The 17,811-nt window shown below is 42.1% G+C and overlaps 2 protein-coding genes across 3 annotated transcripts; one reads left to right on the top strand and one right to left on the bottom strand.

Moving 5' to 3' along the window:
• LOC146991637 (uncharacterized) lies at window positions 1–9,902 on the bottom strand. 2 transcript variants are annotated; one of them, XR_015035831.1, is made up of 19 exons: window positions 9,414–9,902; window positions 9,063–9,221; window positions 8,476–8,594; window positions 8,199–8,382; window positions 7,822–7,934; window positions 6,393–7,710; window positions 5,634–5,758; window positions 4,461–4,692; window positions 4,096–4,223; window positions 3,899–3,995; window positions 3,657–3,779; window positions 3,190–3,362; window positions 2,630–2,727; window positions 2,070–2,197; window positions 1,674–1,854; window positions 1,303–1,444; window positions 401–477; window positions 149–196; window positions 1–48 (listed from the first exon to the last, which is right to left on the bottom strand). XR_015035831.1 is itself a non-coding variant. In XM_085776107.1 (17 exons), exons 1-17 carry the CDS (start codon window positions 9,841–9,843, stop codon window positions 403–405), a joined length of 3,825 nt encoding a protein of 1,274 aa, XP_085632233.1. In that variant the 5' UTR covers window positions 9,844–9,902; the 3' UTR covers window positions 229–402. The 2 variants fall into 2 exon arrangements, 1 of the variants encoding a protein (XP_085632233.1); XM_085776107.1 differs by lacking the exons at window positions 1–48; window positions 149–196 and having other exon boundaries at window positions 229–477.
• A 3,402-nt stretch (window positions 9,903–13,304) lies between these two features.
• emp1a (epithelial membrane protein 1a) lies at window positions 13,305–16,935 on the top strand. Its single transcript, XM_085775931.1, has 5 exons — window positions 13,305–13,434; window positions 14,350–14,440; window positions 14,918–15,017; window positions 15,207–15,347; window positions 16,501–16,935. Exons 2-5 carry the CDS (start codon window positions 14,366–14,368, stop codon window positions 16,656–16,658), a joined length of 474 nt encoding a protein of 157 aa, XP_085632057.1. The 5' UTR covers window positions 13,305–13,434; window positions 14,350–14,365; the 3' UTR covers window positions 16,659–16,935.
• The last annotated feature ends 876 nt before the right edge of the window (window positions 16,936–17,811 follow it).

Genomic DNA, 17,811 nt, shown 5'->3' with positions numbered 1-17,811 from the left:
GTCGTTTAAGAGCTTTTATTGGCTGGTTAAATGAGTGATGTCTGAGGCCTGGAAAAGGGCAGAGTAGTCAAGATATGGTCAGAATGGTCATCATGCCACACTGTTGTATATTGTAACAGCTGCTAAGCACAACTGTAGCATAGCTTACCAGATCATTGTCATCATCATCCAACTCCATGCATTATCCCTGTTGTAACTGGAAAAACAGGAAGTGGATCAGTGTTAATTAATAATTCAAAACCGTCCTCATTACTAAATCATTGTCCTGCTGTCGTATGGAACTGCAGCCACTACTGGCTCTCAGGCCGTTTCAAGTGTAAAAGTGCTCATTCATGAGATCCCCCAGAGTTCAGGAGGGGTGTGGCGGGTGATCTGAGGACAGAGAGCCAATTTTCCTCACCGTTATTGGCCAAAGCATCCCTCAACACAAGGTCCGTCACGTGGTGAGCAGATTTCAGTCGAGCACATGAAGTAGATCTGAGAGGCGAAAGCAAAGGAGGATTAGATGGAGCGTCCAGTCTCCAGAGTGTGCACAATGTACTGTGACAAACAGCTGCTGGCAATCAAGATTTGGCCAGAATGTGCAGTTTACAAAATGGCCTCTCCACATCTCCTTGTAATGAATGCTGACTTGAGATTCAGAGATACAGATGTAAATGGTTTCATTTTCCACTCTGTGCTTTTGATGACTCAAGCGATAAACTGAATTTGCACTAACGGAAACAGCCATACTCTTGCACAGATTTACATTTACTTTTGCCTAAAATAAACACAAGGTCTGCCACCCTAAGATAGCAAATTTATGAATTACCACATGGGCAAAATGCACAAGCTCTATGGGCAGAAAACATTTAGTGTTTTACAGTTTGACCTTTTGAGAAATAACATAATTTGATTTCTTGCAGTTAGAGGAGACTGACGCATCTCTCTTGTTGGTCTATATAAATATAAAGGTACAGGCAAACAGCTTGACTTTTTGAATCAAGACGAGAGGAAAACGGCTCACCTGGCTCTGTCCAAAGAAAAATCCTCCCACCTACCACTGCTTTATAACCAAAACTTTCTCACACATTGGATCTTTATTCAAGTATGTGGAAAACCAATGTGTTGATTGGGTTTTAGATGTTATGCACATGTGTTACATCTGGACGGAGCAAGACTAGCCATTCCCCATAGATTTCAGCACTTATGCTAAACTAAGCTAACAATCTCCTTACTAAAGGTTCACATTTATCCTGCAATCACAATAGTGATACTGATCATTTCATCTAAGTCTCAGCAAGGGTTTCCGCTCATGCTTACCTCTTCATTTGGGTCCTTGAACTCACCATCAGGAAGGAACTGGAAGGTGCTGATGGTGAAGCGTCGTGTCTGACCCTGAGAAAGTGGGCGAGGGTCAGACACCACAGCCTGCTGAGGGGCTGGGTCCAATGGGTTGGGACATCTAGGGATTAAAATTGGATTATTAAAACAATTAGATTACAGGACAATAGAAATATAGTTCTGTTCATTTTCCCTGCTGTCTACTTGAAAGGGGAAAACTCTAAAAATATGTGATGTGTGTGTGGTAAATCTTTATTTCTCATGCTTCTGCAACAACACCCCCGCTCCCCCCTGCTTGGCTCAATATTTTTTGTCAATGTTCTCTTCATGCAGGAGATGTTTCAACATACCCGTTATAAAGCAGCACCCACACAGATTTTCCTGAGCGTGGGTAGGCCACACAGAAGTGCACCAGCAGCCTCAAACTGGGATCAGGGGCGTTAAGCAGCCGCACCTCCAGGTAGAGGGGTTTCCCCAGCAGCATCTGCAGGGGCTGGTGATACTGAGGGTAGTAGCTGTTGTACTGAGCATCTGGGACAAAAAGGAGGTGTATTGGAATAACTGGACATCATAATAGCAACTTTCACCCACTGAAAACGAGGTAGAGGTTCTGAGTACAGCTGATACAGAATGGGTTTGAAGCATTCATATAATGCGGAAATGTGAGATTTGTTATGCAATCATCTCGACTGGAGTAACATAAGTTATGCAAAGCAGCTGTCAGTGCTGAAATGAAGAGCATTCACCTTTTGCAATCCTGAGCTGGACTCCAAACATCCCCTGGGTATGGACCTCAGGGCCGAGGGTAGGTGTTTTTACCAGGTAGCTCACAGACAGGACGGTGCCCGGCTGAAACCGGCACTCCACCAATAACCTGAGAATGACACAGGAAACATGGTCATGGAAATCTATGCATATATAACAGCTGAAAATAAATACTGACACAAAATGCAGGTAGATGCAAGGGGAGTGACAACCATCCCATAATAAAATCACACAGTGAATATTGGGAGTGTTACGAGTCTTAGACCACTTAACATCGATTCTATGAATACATTTATTGCCAAAGATGGATACATTATTTAGGCAACAAAAACAAATGAGTAATTGGTTACTACAGAAATGCCGGGCCGAAAAATCTGTTGCATCATTGCAGGTTTATCTCTTCAAATTTCTTTAAAAATAGGTAAATGAAAGGGGTACAAATGACATTAACTGACTCAGTGTTTTGTAACAATGAAATTCCTGCATCCTCTCTGTGCTTCAGGGGGAAAACATGTGATAATCCAAAGGAACACACTCCAACCTGATTGGAGAATCTCTTGTGATGGTGCCATAGTTGAGGCTGATTGCCTGAACTTTGTTAATAATCTCCACCATGTAGATCAACATTTTCCCCACTCTCTGTCAGGACAGAACAGGACACATAGGTTAGAATATGTAATTGTAAAAAATAAAATATCAATAAATCCCATGAAAAGATCATAAGTCTACAACTCTGCCTCAATATTTTCAGTTTACCCTGCCCTGCCTTTTTCCTCAGCCCCACAGCCATTGGCTCCTACTGAAGACATATCTTGGAAAATAGGTTACTGAATCAAAATAAACTACCGTAGCTGTGTTCAGTAGTAAAGGAACATGTCACCCAGTGCACCATTGTGGCTCAATAGTTTGTTTTAGACAGTCATGGGAGTTTATGGCCCCCAAAAAGGAAGCTAAGGATCAGTCTCTTGTTCAGTTTGTTCTTTTCATGGTATTTGTTGACAGTATTTGTTGACAATAAATAAACAGACAGTTCCTATTCAGGGAGATGTCTCCCTGAACTTGTCGATATTCTGGGAAAGGTGTTCATTAATCACAGCTCACCACTCTGCGTGCCCCGCAGCCATCCATTGGGATCTTGAACAAAGCATAGTCAGAAGTCACTCTCTGAGGTGTGCAGGTGGAGTTGCTGGCAGCGACAAGCAGGGCAGGGGAAAGAGGGGGCTCGGTGAGGGAGGCAGGCACGGAGAAGACAAAGTGGCGGTCAATAGTGCACTCTGGAGGAGGACACACATACACACAAATATATAGATAGACATGCACAGTTATGTAAAGGTCAGATGAACAAAAGGTCAGAAATCTCAGGAGGCAATTGATAATGAGACCCAAGGTATCTTATACCCTTTTCACATTCTGTGTCACTGCCAGCTTGAATCACGCTGTGCTGGCCCTGAATAGGCCTCTTCACGCATCTAGCCACTGTAGCGCTTACATTTCCGTATCCAAAACAGCTCAACTGTACTTAGTTAAGTGGCGTGAAAATGCCAGTGGGGACACAAACTGCAGCTCACCATCCATGGGGTAATAGCAGGCAGGGGGGTGCTTGCTGAAGCAGCAGCCCATGGAGAGGCACTGTGGCTGGGATACAGATGCGGGTCCGCAGGGGAGACGCTGTTTGCTAGGAAGGTTGCACTCTGTGGGACAGCACGACAAATGTCAGCCGCCTGGTTAAAATAAGTCTGAATGGCCTGGGGAAAACACCCTTTGGCAAATTGAATAGCCTTTCAGGGGTGAAAACATTAAGTCCATCTACCTCTTGCGGACCATGGGATGGGAACTGGACAAGAAAGCTGAGTCTCCTTTTTCCCATTTACTGTCATGTAGACGACAGTGATGATGTACATTTTACCCTTTTAGACAGAAACGTTTGTATGAGAGTTAATAGTTAAAGCAAATTGTCAATTATACAAAAGGTCTTGTGCTCAGTGTGAAACCTGAGTCAATACTTGCCTGCACGCTCATGTGGCAGCGTGAGTGTAACTGGAGACTCAAATGGATTTTGCCATTTTTGCCTTTGCTTGCAGAATACCCACAGTGCTTTGGGGCATCCTGGAGGTTCATCCAGTTCCCTTTGATGTCTGAAAAAGTACACATGGAAACATACAATTTTTGTGTAGGCTTTAAATGGCGCAATTACAGCTCTCAGCATGGTGAGGACAAGAGTTTAAGTGCTGCCCAGTGAAAAGGACACTTTCCCCCACCCCCATTCAACTGTACACCAGGGGAGCCTCCCTGAAGCCAGTTAAAATTCAACCCATGCAGTACTGATGGCAACCATATGCACCTCACACACACACACACACACACACACACACCTTTAAGAAGAATTCCAGAGATGGCACCAGGGGGGAGCTCCACAGTCATCTGATGGGAGGAGCAGATGACTCTTGGCTTCAGCACAGTACTGGGTGGGGTAGGGGAGACAGGTGGGGTAACTGGCGCTGGGGTTACGGGGGTACTGTCAAATGGGCACTGAAGTTCCAGAGTCCTATATCGTGCCATGGACAGATCCCAGAACCTAATAGGTAAGGAAGTGGTTGTGGGAGTCTAGATAGAGAGAGAGAGATCAATAAAGTCAGTATGAACAACCACGCATGGTCTCCAGCTCCTGAATTTAAAAATAGAGTATGCAAGTTGAGCTCATTTTGCCAAAAAAAAAAAAGCATGTTCTCTTACCAGTTGGGCTGCATAGTACAGAAAAAGACTCCACCCTGTACAAATGCATACAGACCAAATGCTGCATACAAGTCCATATGGGATTAATCGTAAATATGAACTGCTGACTGGGACAAAAACACCAGCTACAGCAATCCAAGATAATGTTGTAGTTTGTGGTGTCATTGTGTTGGATGGCAGTTTCAGTGTTTTCACCATACAAGTATATAGAGTGCTGTGCAAAGATTGTTTACATTCTTCACACAATACCACCAGGGAGGCATCCAAGTGCTCCTTAGTCATTCTGTAGCAACCCAACAACAAACCCAATCATCAAGAACCATCTCCAGTGACAAGGAATCAGTCTGGGATTAGATCAACAGACAGATGACACTGAGGCAGCTCAGTTAATGTCTAAATGTATGTAATTGTTTAATGTTGTATTGTCAGAATTACTGTGTGTAAGAGTTGATTTGTATTGTGTGTATTTCATACATTGTCCTTGTCCTTTTATCATGTAATCCTCTAATAAACTATTTGATATTTTGGTGGCGAGTTCCCTCCTTTTTGTCTTGTATTTCATATAGACACCAGGAGAAGATACAACAACTTCTAGGAATATACTTTTAAAAAAGTATACAGCATATCCAATACTGCTTCAAGAATGACAAAATTTAACGTTAAGTCTAGTAATAAATATTATAATATATAATGTGAGAACTGGGAACTTCAGGTTTAAGACAGAAACTATTTTCATTGTGAAAGTCAAGCAGTTACGGTATATACGGATGATGTATTCAGAGCCAGTGACGAAGCATTATAGAGGAACTTACCCGTGACTGGCTGTGGCAGGCAGGCAGAGGAGAGTGAAGGATTACCCCAGAGCCCTCAGCCATCTGCAGCATGTACTCACACAGGTGGGACACACTGGAGAGGAACAGCCATGCCTTCATTTGGTCTGACATAAGACACAATGATTGTTAGATATTCAATATCTGTTAATAAACTTTAATTTACGGATAAAGGTTGGTCTAGTAACACTGAGTATGTTATGTACTTTGAGGTGCTTGAATCAATATAGTCATCATAAGGTTATGGCGTTTTCTACAGTGTCTCAACTAACATGCATTTCAGATTTGAAATATAAGTTTGCTGAGCTAAATAACATTGTATAACATCATGAGTCATTAAGTGTTTTTTCCAGGTAAAAATGCTAAATATTCATACATACATATGGTTCTGGCTTTCTCAAATGTCAGGATTTTCTTCATTACTTGAAATGATGATGAATGCTCCGGTATAACATGATGGGAATTTGTCATGATTTTCTGACATTTTATAGATAAATAAATTCTTGGAGAATCTGATCTGTACACAAATCAATTTAATTTGCTGAAACTAAGCTTATATACTAAAATAATATTAATATGCATACAAATTGTTAGTAATAGGTAAGCTGTGTTTGTTTCTCTGAGAACTGTTGGGACTTGGAGAGGTTCTTTGTTGATAATAAATCGGGGGCAACAACAGGTAAACCTCCCACATCTGTCTCTTTGTGAAAACAAAACTCTTCTGTTTACCCAAACACTGACCTCTGACCTGAATGGAGTCTGGGTGAGCAAAAGGCAGCAAGGCAACCATCCTCCCCGGCAGACACTTGAGGTGGGGCATCTGCGGAGATGGCTGAATTGGGGTGGACATCGTTGTGCTTTCAGTGGTGGGAGCTGGAGTAGTAGTGGTGGTGAAAGGCTTTTCTGTGGCCATTGGAGGTGGATGGACTGCTGGATATTGTGGCACAGGGGGGTGAGGCTGATAGTAGGGTGGAGGGTAGAAAGGATGGTAATATGGATAATAGGGATAAGAGTAGTAGCTGCAGATGGCGTGAGTGTGGGGTGGGCAGGTGGCTTGTGGAACAACTGATTTCTGAGCTTCCTGAAGAACAGTTTGGGATCTCTCTTTACCAGGCAGTGGAGGTGTGGGTGGGAGAAAGTAAAAGGGTTTTTGCTGGTAAAAATGTGCAGCTTGATAGCTGGGATGTTTGGGAACCACGGTTGTAGTTGTGGTGGCAGGAGGTGGAGTGGTAGAAGGATGTGAAGCAGTGGGTGGTTGCACCTCAAGACCGGGGTTTGGGTAGGAACCTGCTCCGTATGGATAGTAAGAGCCGTAAAAACCAGGTGCATAAAATGAACCAATGTGGTACTGTGGACCGTCTGGTTGTCTTGGTGGAGAGGGGGGAGGAGGAGGAGGAGGACTGGGAGGGAGAGGAGCAGGTGCTTGGGTCACCGGTGCTGCAGAGGGTTGAGGATAGTATGGCATCTGATGGTAATACTGAAGGTAATAAGAATTTGCTGGAGGTCTGGGTGGGTCAGTGGCTGGAGGAACTTCAGTAGTAGTAGGTGCAGGGGTTTGGGGTGGGGTCACAGCAGGATAGTAGAATGGGAAGCCAGGGTAATACAGACCAGACTGATATTGAGAAATGCTGCCAGGGCTAAGACCTGGGGTAGATGTAGCCTGTATCACCACAGGAGCCTGGTGAGGAGGGGAAGGGTTTTTTGGGTGCTCCCCAGGAGAAGAGGGCAACTTGCCAGGTGCCGTGGGGTAAAGGGAGTGCTGCTGGGGCTGGGGTCCTGGAGGACCGTCTTTAGTGGGCTGTGGTGGATGGACAGGTTGTGGGCCAGGGGGGTAGAGCTGAGGAAGGTTGGGGTACTGGGGCCCAGGGTATGGGTAGTAAGGGTGGTCCAGAAGTTGGGGAGTCTGCCCCTTGGTTGGAGGCTGCGGAGAGGGAGGGGGAGGGGGAGCGGAGGTGGGTACAGGGCTTACAGGATCAGGGAGCAAAGGAAGCTGAGGACTGGCTGAACAGGAGAGGATGTATTCCTTATCATCTAATAAAAGATAGAGATGAAGTCCGTCCTGAGAGAAAAAAAAGTAACTGCATGACAAATTAAGACCGACTAAAATATTGATGAATATCAAAATATTAAATATAAATAAAGTAAAAAAAAAAAAATCTTAAAAACGTACCCCACTAGTGATACAAGGAGCATTGTAGGAGATGAAGAAGGTAAGCTCATCAGGCCGGGAAAGGACACGATACGCACACTGTTCAGATACAAATGGGCCCCAGCCATCATTCACTGTGAAACAGATTACATGTTAGTTTCATTCAGTTAATGAAAAGTTGGGACTTTGATGTTTCTGAAATTATGTTGTCTGTGTTTATTCTTTGGAAATATGCAGATTTTAGTAACAGAGGAGGTTTTTATACTGTATTGTGTGAAAAGAGATCTACAAAAAAGCTCTAATCACAAAAAAAAAGTTCAAAGTTCAATTAAAAACTATTTAAAGACATTCAAATAGTGAGTCATCAAATGATCAAACAGCCAAGCAAGCCAACATACTCATGACTCCCAGCAGAGGTGTATCCTGCTCCTGGCCATACATCTGCACTGCCATGCCGAAGGGGGAACAGAAGACTGAAGGGGCAGAGACGGAGGAAGAAGGGGCAGGAGAGGACATCTGCACTGGGCAGGAGAGCTTCAGAGGGCTGCCCCACCACAACATGGGCAACACATAACTGTCATTCTGACAAAAAGAAAAGCCAAACAAACAGGTGGTGGTGAACACAGGACACGCCATCAGCTAAAGGTGGAAATGTAACGCAGGTGCAGCAGGTACCTCCTGTGTAATGTAACATGCGTCATAAGGCACCATCATCTCAAGGTCGCTCCATGACGTCCTGACCGAGTACCTACAGAGTGGAGGCAACTGGAACAGAGAGATGGGAGAGGCTCCCTCTGTGCAGAGAAAACGTTAAACAGCTCATTTTAGTCCTCATACAAATGCATGACAAATCAATTAGTTTACACAGAAAATAAACAAATTCTAAGAATTTGCTTATTGTTATGGGATTTATTTTCCTTTTCCAATCAGTTGACCACATCAAATCAGCAACACTTTATCCTGTGCTCTGGAGAATAACGATGAATTCTCACCATTTTCTGACATTTGCAGCATAGACTGATTAATCAAATAACAGATCAATGCCACAGCTTTTAATTTTTAGAAGATCATTGGTGCACTATAGGGATGGAGATTTCACACCAACTTTTAATTACTTGTGTTCAAGTTTTGCTGTGGGCAATAATAAAATGCACTTTCCTTTCATTTGCATACTCAATCTGTGCCTATTGTTAACCTCCACCAAGACACTGCCAGTTTTAACACCTCTGCCTCCTGAAGTAATAATAAAATCATTATCTTACCTCTGTCGACTAGCAGGTGTGTGAGTCCTTGTCCTGAGGCAGTGAAGGTCATGACTTTCTCATCACACTGCACCAAAGGCCTCATTGCCAGCCACTCAGAGAAATGTGGACTGGAGTCAAATGATGGAGCCAAAACCTTCCCCTGGACTCCATGGAAACCTAAAGGATATCGAAAAGCATTGTATACAAAGACAAAGGGATACGTTAGTCGTTTTTCTTCTACTTCTGCATGTCATGGCCACCCTGCATCTCTGAAAACAGCACCCTGGTATCACAGTGAGCTGCAGCCTAACACCTATAAATGCATTTTGATGTTAAATTAGGTGCAGCTCCCCTTTAAGTAGCGTTCACCTGTTAAATCTGCATGATATCCATCTTGGGAGTCTGGAGCTGAAGTCCTTCGTTGCCTTTTGATTTTACCAACAGACCAAGACGAGCTGTTGTTCGCGAAGCTGCTGCCTGTTTCATCGAGTTTCGGCACCGTGAGATCCTCGGGAAGGGCGTCAGGTTCAGGCCAAATCTCCCGGAGACCCGGCTGGGCGGTTTTACGCAGATCTGTGCCCTGCGTAACCTTTTCGACCAAGTGCCAATTTCCCAGCCGGACGCTTTTGTCTTGTTTAACCTTTGCCCACCTGGTGGCTGTTGACTCTTGACCTTGGTCAGTATTAAAACCATCCCCCCACTGCCCTAAACTCACCGAATGACACACTTGAAACGTGTATAGACAAACTGTTACCGCTGATAAAAACAATGTTATTTCTCTTTTCTGTTTGCAAGACATCGCCGGATTGTTGATGCTTTTTTTGCTCACGTGCGCACAGAGGCGTCACCTGAACAAGAGGGCGATCAATTAAGAGTCATCAAGCAGGGACCAATTAAAACGCAGATGGTGAGGCTGAACGCTAGGGCCCAATCCCAATCCGCCCCTAAAGAACACTCGCCGATTTAAAGGACAATTCCGGGCAAATTCAACTCGGGGCTGTATTTTCCTAACATTTTAGGTCTAAAAGAACATATCCCTTTACATCCCTCAAAACCGCGATTTCTTTCCACAGATAGCGTCAGATGGCTACTAGAACATGCACGGAGAAGTTTATTTACTTCAAGCAAGCCGACATGTTTGTAAAACTAGATCTAATTCAAAGTCTTGTCAGTGTCTATCCCAGAGAGATTTCTCTGTCTTAAATGAGACCATTTCAGCAGCAGCAGCTACTTCTGTATAATATCTTTCCAATGGATGGTACAATGAGTGTTAGATTGTTCTTGTAGAGGCCCACATGTTGTGATGGGAATAGAAAACTCCACTGACTCAGAAGGGAAACCAGTACTGTTCAGCACCCACTCACTGTTCACTGTGAGGATATGACAAACCATCAGGGGTCAGATATAATGGTTTCAATCTTGACTTCTATTCAGACTTACTGCCTGGAGAAAATACTTCCCCTGGTCTATTCCCACACCCTCTGGCAATAATGTAGCTCTTGAATGATTTTCACCTCAGCTGTACTATAATAAAAACAGAGAGTTACACTAATGGCCTGGTCAGCATTGCACAAAGTTATGTAACACAGCACTTGTGAGGGATGTATTCACTATAAAGGAGATATTTGCTTTCAATGGGGCCTGATCCACAGATAAAGCGTAGCCCCAGTTTGTGCCCCTCATGTTTTACCATTACATTCAAGCCTCAGAGCCAAGAATCCAATTTCCCAAAAGTGTGGCACAGAGTACTCAAAGACTCTTTTAATAATCACAATGAAAAAAAGATGCAAAATAATAACAATAAAAATAGATATAATATAATACAGTAGTCTGCTGCACAAAAGTTTTTTAAACTGTCTTCTTAAGTTGTCCAGTTACACAGTGGTGCAAAGTAACTATACATTCACTCGAGTATTTGATACTGCTTTGTAAATAACTACATTTATGTGAATAATAAAGTCACGGAGCAAAGTTTACATACGTATATGTAGTTATAAGAATTTGATGCATTGATTAAACATCCACAGTAAGACCAGATACGAGAGAAGAGATAGAAAATGAATGAATTATTTTTACAATAATTTAAATTAAGTTTAAGTCATTTTTATTCAAAAAATATCAAACATTTCAGTGGTCAACTCATGAACGATGAGGATTTTGTATCCTTTTTTGTCCCACTCTTGGCAAGACCAGGTAAACAATGTGAAGTTGTCACTTAGGGCTCTGAGGTAATTGTGATGCTGTAATTAATACATTATTTAATTGAGAAACTGATCAGCAGATAATTAGATAATTAGACATATAGTAAATGCTGCTTACACATTGATGTATCAATATTTTGAGTCTGATTATAGAGATCATAGAATCATATCTGAGTTACAGGGGTATTTAGTACTACTTATTTACTACTATACACACACACACACACACACACACACACACACAGATATATTTACAATACTGTTAACAACTGTGCAGGAGAGGGGAACCTTCAATACGGTCTGTATTGATGCCAAACCACAGGAAAACAAATCCTACTTCCTGTTTTACTTAATCGCAGGAGCTGTACCTTTCCCTCTTTCAGCAGGGTATCTGACTCTAGCCTCATATTACTGTAGGCTACTGTACCATACACAGATGACCTGAATGGGAAACTGTGAGTATACTTCCTGATCCTGATATGTTTCCAGGTTAGGCTGCCCACACGGAGTGAATCTGCACTGTCAACAAATGTGGGAGCGGTCAGTGAAAGAGCAAAGGAAGCAATTATGGTGTCTATCTTCATCCCACCGCCAGGAGTATAAGGCAGCCATTGTGGTACTTGGATCAGGACCTCCTCAGTCCACATGGTCTTCACTGAGAGACTACAGCCTGAGGGGAGATAAGACAGAGGGAGAGATGAGCCCAGACCTAACATAACAGGAAAGGAAAGGCTTTGTGAATATAAAAATGCTCTCCTTTGTACAAACGAGAACACCCATAATCACTAAAGCTTACTCTCATCCGAGGCAGGTGATAAAAGGCTTTACAAGATGTACACTGTCGGCTAAATAATCCCCTAACAGCATGGTAGTATTTGACTGCAGCCATTAATAACATCTATCTGTTTCAGATATGACAGTTTGTGTAGATCTGAAATGTCTAGTATGTATGTTAATAAACTCTGCCCTGCCTTTGGTGGCTGCAGCCGATAATGTACGTTTTTAATTTGCTCACTCCTACCCTTTGTGTAAAAGAGGCCGGAGCACAGGGGAAAAGAACAAATGTCATATTCTTATTACAAACATATTTTTTGTTTGTAAATGCCATAAAATGTTTTTATATGTATTATCCCAATTACATACTATGCGTTATTAAACCTATATTAAATGTCAATGTGAGTGTGTTTGTGTGTGTGTGTGTGTGTGTGTGTGTGTGTGTGTGTGTGTGTACAGTTACACTCCCATTCACATGATTAGTGAAATGATTGAGATTCAGAGCTCATATAAAGGCACAGCTCCATGTTTGTTTTTTTCAGTGAACCCTGGAGGAAGGTTTTGCTTCATCTGCAAAAGTGGGGTTGAAATAAAGAATAAACAGAGCTGGACACGGTGTTAGGGGTTTGAAGATGCAGTAGATTATTTCCACATGGGTCTCTGGTGAATTCCAGACTTGCATTTTTTGTCCTGATGAAAACATTTGACTATCACGGTAGTTTATTAGACAGACAGAATCTCACTGAGGTTGAGGATCCCTTATACTGGCCCTTCTCCTCCCTCCAACTAGTTACACGTCCTTTCCATGATGACAGAACTTATTAACAATTTATTCAAAGCTTTCAAAACTCCACCTACCATTGTTTTACTTCATTTTCCACCTGCTTGGAAACATGCCACCATCAGAGCGTGACTGCTGCTACAAAAGATGAACTTGTCCCCAGTGCCTGTATGCTGCTCAGGACGCACCGTACTGCGTCTGTACTGTACCGCGCCATCATTTGTTTATGTCCCAACTCATTTTACGCGCATAATGAACCGGCAAGTGTGTGTGGAAATAGTCTGGAAGCTTAAGAACGAGTTTGTGCTTTCACCGTTACGGATGATGATGATAATTATTTAATTTTCACATGATAAAAGCACAGATTCCGCAGCTGTGGCCAGTGGACTGAGAAGATAAGACACCTATGTGAAAGAAACCAGCTTTTGGGACCTGAGGGTGTTTGGTTCGCCTGGACGTTTCACTTGGGGGAAAAAAAACCTTGAAACTTTATGGGTGGGGCTTTGTGAGGGGAAAGAGAGGGAATGGAGAGGGAAAACAGGCTGATGTGTGTGCTCCGAATTCAAAGCTGGGTGGGTCTACAGTGTTTCACATTCCCAAATATCTCCCGGGCCGTGCGTTAAAGCGCTTTCAGGTAACGTTTACCCATTGTTTACATTTTGGAAACTTGTATCTGATGGACTGTATGCTGCATAAGACATTTTTAAACAGTATTTATGTGTTTTGAAATTCTATGGAATCTATAAAAGTGAATTTATGCGTAGTTTAGATTTTCAGCCGCGCTTTGATGAACTGGACGGTTGTGACTGAGCGAGCGCAAAGAAGTTTGAAAAATGACGCACGGCTCCAAACTGTAGATTTACTACAGAGGCGAACAGCCACTAGTGTGTAGGCTGCAATGTATCTGTATATAATATAGAGGTGTGTTTACTATGTGTTTTCTGTCGTCGTATTCTCGCGCTCTTTTTAAAGAGATGTTGTCTGTAGCGTAGGGCCTGTGTGTGACGGAGCGGCACCCATTAGGGAATGCCCTAACACCGTCCAAACAAACGCGCCTTTCTTGTCGACGGAAGAAGTCTAAAGCCGTAGAAATCGAGTCGTTAAGCGAAGGAAGAAGGGATTTCTAGGAGCTGCAGAGAGGTGGAAATTTATTAGAGCTGCATAATTACAGAGAATACGTTTTAAGGGGTAAAAGATTTAAGTAATAGCCTAAGCCATTTATGTCTAAAGCAGGGGCTTGTGTTTGTGCATCAGATATGCGTTATTCAGGAACGCGGCTGTAAATTCTGGGGCGAGTTTCGACTTGAATGCAACAGCTTTCCTCTCCGTTTTTTCCTTTTTTTTGAGATAATGTTTATTTGGGACAGATGTGTGTGTGTGTGTGTGTGTGTGTGTGTGTGTGTGTGTGTGTGTGTGTGTGTGTGTGTGTGTGTGTGTGTGTGTGTGTGTGTGTGTGTGTGTTTCCTCCTGTACAAACTTTTGTTACATAAGACCATGCGCAAAAAATAAATGATAATGTGCATCCTTCCGCTTCCCCCCCTGTTATCAGCTTTCCGAAGGCCACAATGTTGATGCTGGCTGGAATCGTTGTTCTGCACATTACCACCATCATCCTGCTTTTGGTGGCCACCATTGACAATGTAAGTGCATGTCACTCACTCTCCAGCCTATAGGTTAACAGATAGAGAAGCAGGTTTCCAATGAGCTAAAGAATGCCAATAGGTTCTCACACTTTTCCCCTCCCCAGAGTAAATGTAAGCACCTCAAGGCATATATTTCTGTCTGGAGGTCTGGCCCAGCACTTGTTGTTACATCAGTTGGAAATACCCAGGAGTCAAATGTCAGAATATAATTTGAAAGGGGGGGTTTTGCCACCCACAGTGCTGAAAATGTACACATCTCTCCACCCACGTGTTCACCTACCCTTACATTATGCTTTGTTTAAAAACAATTACACTGTAAGAGGACACAGGCATATGTGGCGGATGTGAACAAGTCGTAAAACTCTGTAAATGTCTTCATATTGTGTAATATGTATATTTTTTCACTAAATGTGATTTAACCTTTGTATGTGCCTTGATTTCCTCAATGTGTTTATCCTTCCTCTGTGTCTTCAGGCCTGGTGGATCACTGACACAGTGTCGACTGACCTGTGGGGCAGGTGGGAGTTTAAAAGCTCTGGCTGGCATTACACCACCGTGAAAGACGTGCCAGAGGGTAAACTCTTACTTTTGTCACAACTGACAAAGATGACTGTAACTAGAACTGGCGTAGTATAGTATAGCTATTATGGTTAACAAATGTATGAATGTTAATATAACAAAGATATAATGCTTAAACATTGCATCAAGATGAACAAGATGGGCCTTTTCTGACTGACTGTGTTTTGTTGTCTTGCTGCTGCAGAATATCTCCAGGCGGTGCAGGCCACCTCAGTGCTGGCTTGTATTTTTGCCATCCTGGCCCTGTTCGTGTTTGTGGCTCAGCTGTTCACCCTGCCCAAAGGCCAGAGGTTCACCTTCACTGGCGTTTTACAGCTAATTGCCTGTAAGTAACCTTGAGTCAAATGTCTGACCTGCAAGCAGAAGAAATATTGATTTATTAGTTTGTTTCTCAGACCTAAGATTTTAATGTTTCTATGGAGGATGTGAGCCTTTTTCTTTCTTTTTTTTTTTTTTTTTTACAGAATGTTACATTTGATGTGAAATCTATTAAAGCTCAGCCCCAGCACATTGTGTTTAATATGAATGCAGACACACTCTGGAGACAGTTTTTGAGAGAGTTCAGTTTCTGGGTGAAAAAATAGCACTTTATTCCAGACAAAGGTCTGAAACTGAGAGAAAGGAGTCAGTTTACACATCTAACTTTCACCTACCATATTGTGAGTGAAAATGTCAAGGTGAGCTCTCAGGCTGTGATGGCACTTTCCTTAAAATGTCTAGAGTTAACTAAACTGTGACCCGCAGTGTCTTTTGGATCAACATTAAGGTGACTATGGTTATGCTAAACTTCTGCCTTGCTGTGTTAAATGTCAGCACTGAGATGGCATTTTCTCAACACGTTGCCCAGGTTAAATAAACCGTAGTAAAGTTGAGACAGAATGTTGAAATGTTTGATAAATATCAGAAACCAAAATAATAAAATGTGTGGAGGAGAGAGGTTGTTTTACACAGCAGAGGAGAAATGATTGTTAAAAAATCTTTCAAGACACTTTTCTTTTTTAAAAAAATGTGTAAGGGCTTCAGAAAACTATTTCTACTACAGACAGCAAACAAACTAGCAAGTATTTATATTTTAGAGGCAGAGATGAGGCCTGAAAAGTGTCAGTGTGTGTTTAAAGTTATGCTTTGCCGGATGGTAAAACTGAATAATATCTTCATGTCAGACTTTTGTCATTGTCATTACAGTTAAATAAAGTGGATTGGTTATGGTTTATCATTCAAATTGCTACTGATACATACAAAATTTACACAGAGCAGAAGTAATGGGATTTTAACATGTATTGTCATGAGTTAATATCATTAGAAAATTATTAAGGTGAAACTGTCTTGTTTCTAATTTTCGTTGTGCACTGCTCGCGGTGGAACCGTTTGCTACACAATCCTTGTTCATGAGCTTTATCTCATAATAGGAAAAGTAATTACTTCTTAATTGCCTTGAATGGGTGCACATGACAATATTCCCCTCTTCTCTCCTGCAGGCCTGTGTATAATGATAGCAGCCTCGATTTACACGGCTGAGCTTCACACCAGTCAAGCAGGAGGGTACGGACATTCCTATGTCCTGGCCTGGATCTCTTTTGTCCTCACTTTCCTCCTAGCAGTCATCTACCTCGTCCTGCGGAAGAAGAGCGAGTAAGAGGATAATATAGGGAATTAATGGCAGGGCTTTCTTTGAATATGGGAAATTAAAGAATGGGATTTTTTAGTAAAAACCTTAAGATGGTTGATCAACACATGTAGCCAGGAAAATGGAGTTGTATTCAATCACTAACAAGAGCCATTTGTTTTTATATTTTGAATGTTGTGAATGGGAATAGAACCTATGCTGACATTACATGAAGGGCTGAACTGTATGTGAACAATTTCTTAGTCGTAAATTTCCGTTTGATTCAATTGAGAAGAGGGAAGAGCAATACTTTTCGGAAAGGACAGTATAGTAGTAGGACAGTATTGGTAGCAAAATGATGGCTGTGTTAGGATGCAACCTCTAAAAGCATTTTTTGTGTCATTGCAGCCATAAAATTATCATTAGATCGACTTGAACGTTTGAAGTCAGTTCACACCCAATAGTTTGACTTTTTGAAAAATACACTTACTCGCTTTCTTGACAAGAAAAATGGAGAGGACAAGAGCATCTACACACTGAACGTTTGACTATCAGGCCACAGCCAGCAGGTTAGAATAGCTTAGCACAAAGACTAGAGCCAGGGAGAAATGACTAGCCGTGTGTCTCTCTAAGATTGACAAATTGTCATTATTTTAACTTTTAATGAACACCTCATTTGTTTGGAGTGTCCACATTTTCGATGCAGATATGAGAGTACTAATGGTTCTCTAATTCAAGGCTCAACAAGAAAGGGAATAAGTGTATATCACGAAATGTCTCACTACTGTTTTCTGTATCATTATAAGGTTAGTGTGAGAAGGGTCTATTTACAGAGCCCTTTGGAGATGTAGTAGTTGAATATATTTTGTAAGATTATAGTAGCTACTTATACTGTATAATCATGTTGTGAGGCTGACAGCTACTACTGCAGAGTGGAGGAGCGGAGGGGAAAAAAACTGTATCTGAGAAGGTATGGCATGTTGGCAAAACTGCAAGATTCCTGTTGCAGAACTTGAACAATCAGGAGAGACAAGCCTTAATTTACAGTACGAGTACCGGTAGTTTTAATCATGTATCTTTATTTTACAACTGAAGTATACTGTATGCTTTTTTTAATCTATGTACATTGTAACCATTATATTTTTGTAAGATTTTGTATGGAGTGTTTTTTTTTTTTTAATCA

The sequence above is a fragment of the Trachurus japonicus genome, chromosome 1 (genome assembly GCF_045865225.1).
Source record: "Trachurus japonicus isolate A0001 chromosome 1, Traja_1.0".
Classification (NCBI taxonomy): Eukaryota; Metazoa; Chordata; class Actinopteri; order Carangiformes; family Carangidae; genus Trachurus; species Trachurus japonicus.
Note: the sequence above shows the minus strand (reverse complement) of the source record. Positions and strands in the feature narration are given on the sequence as shown.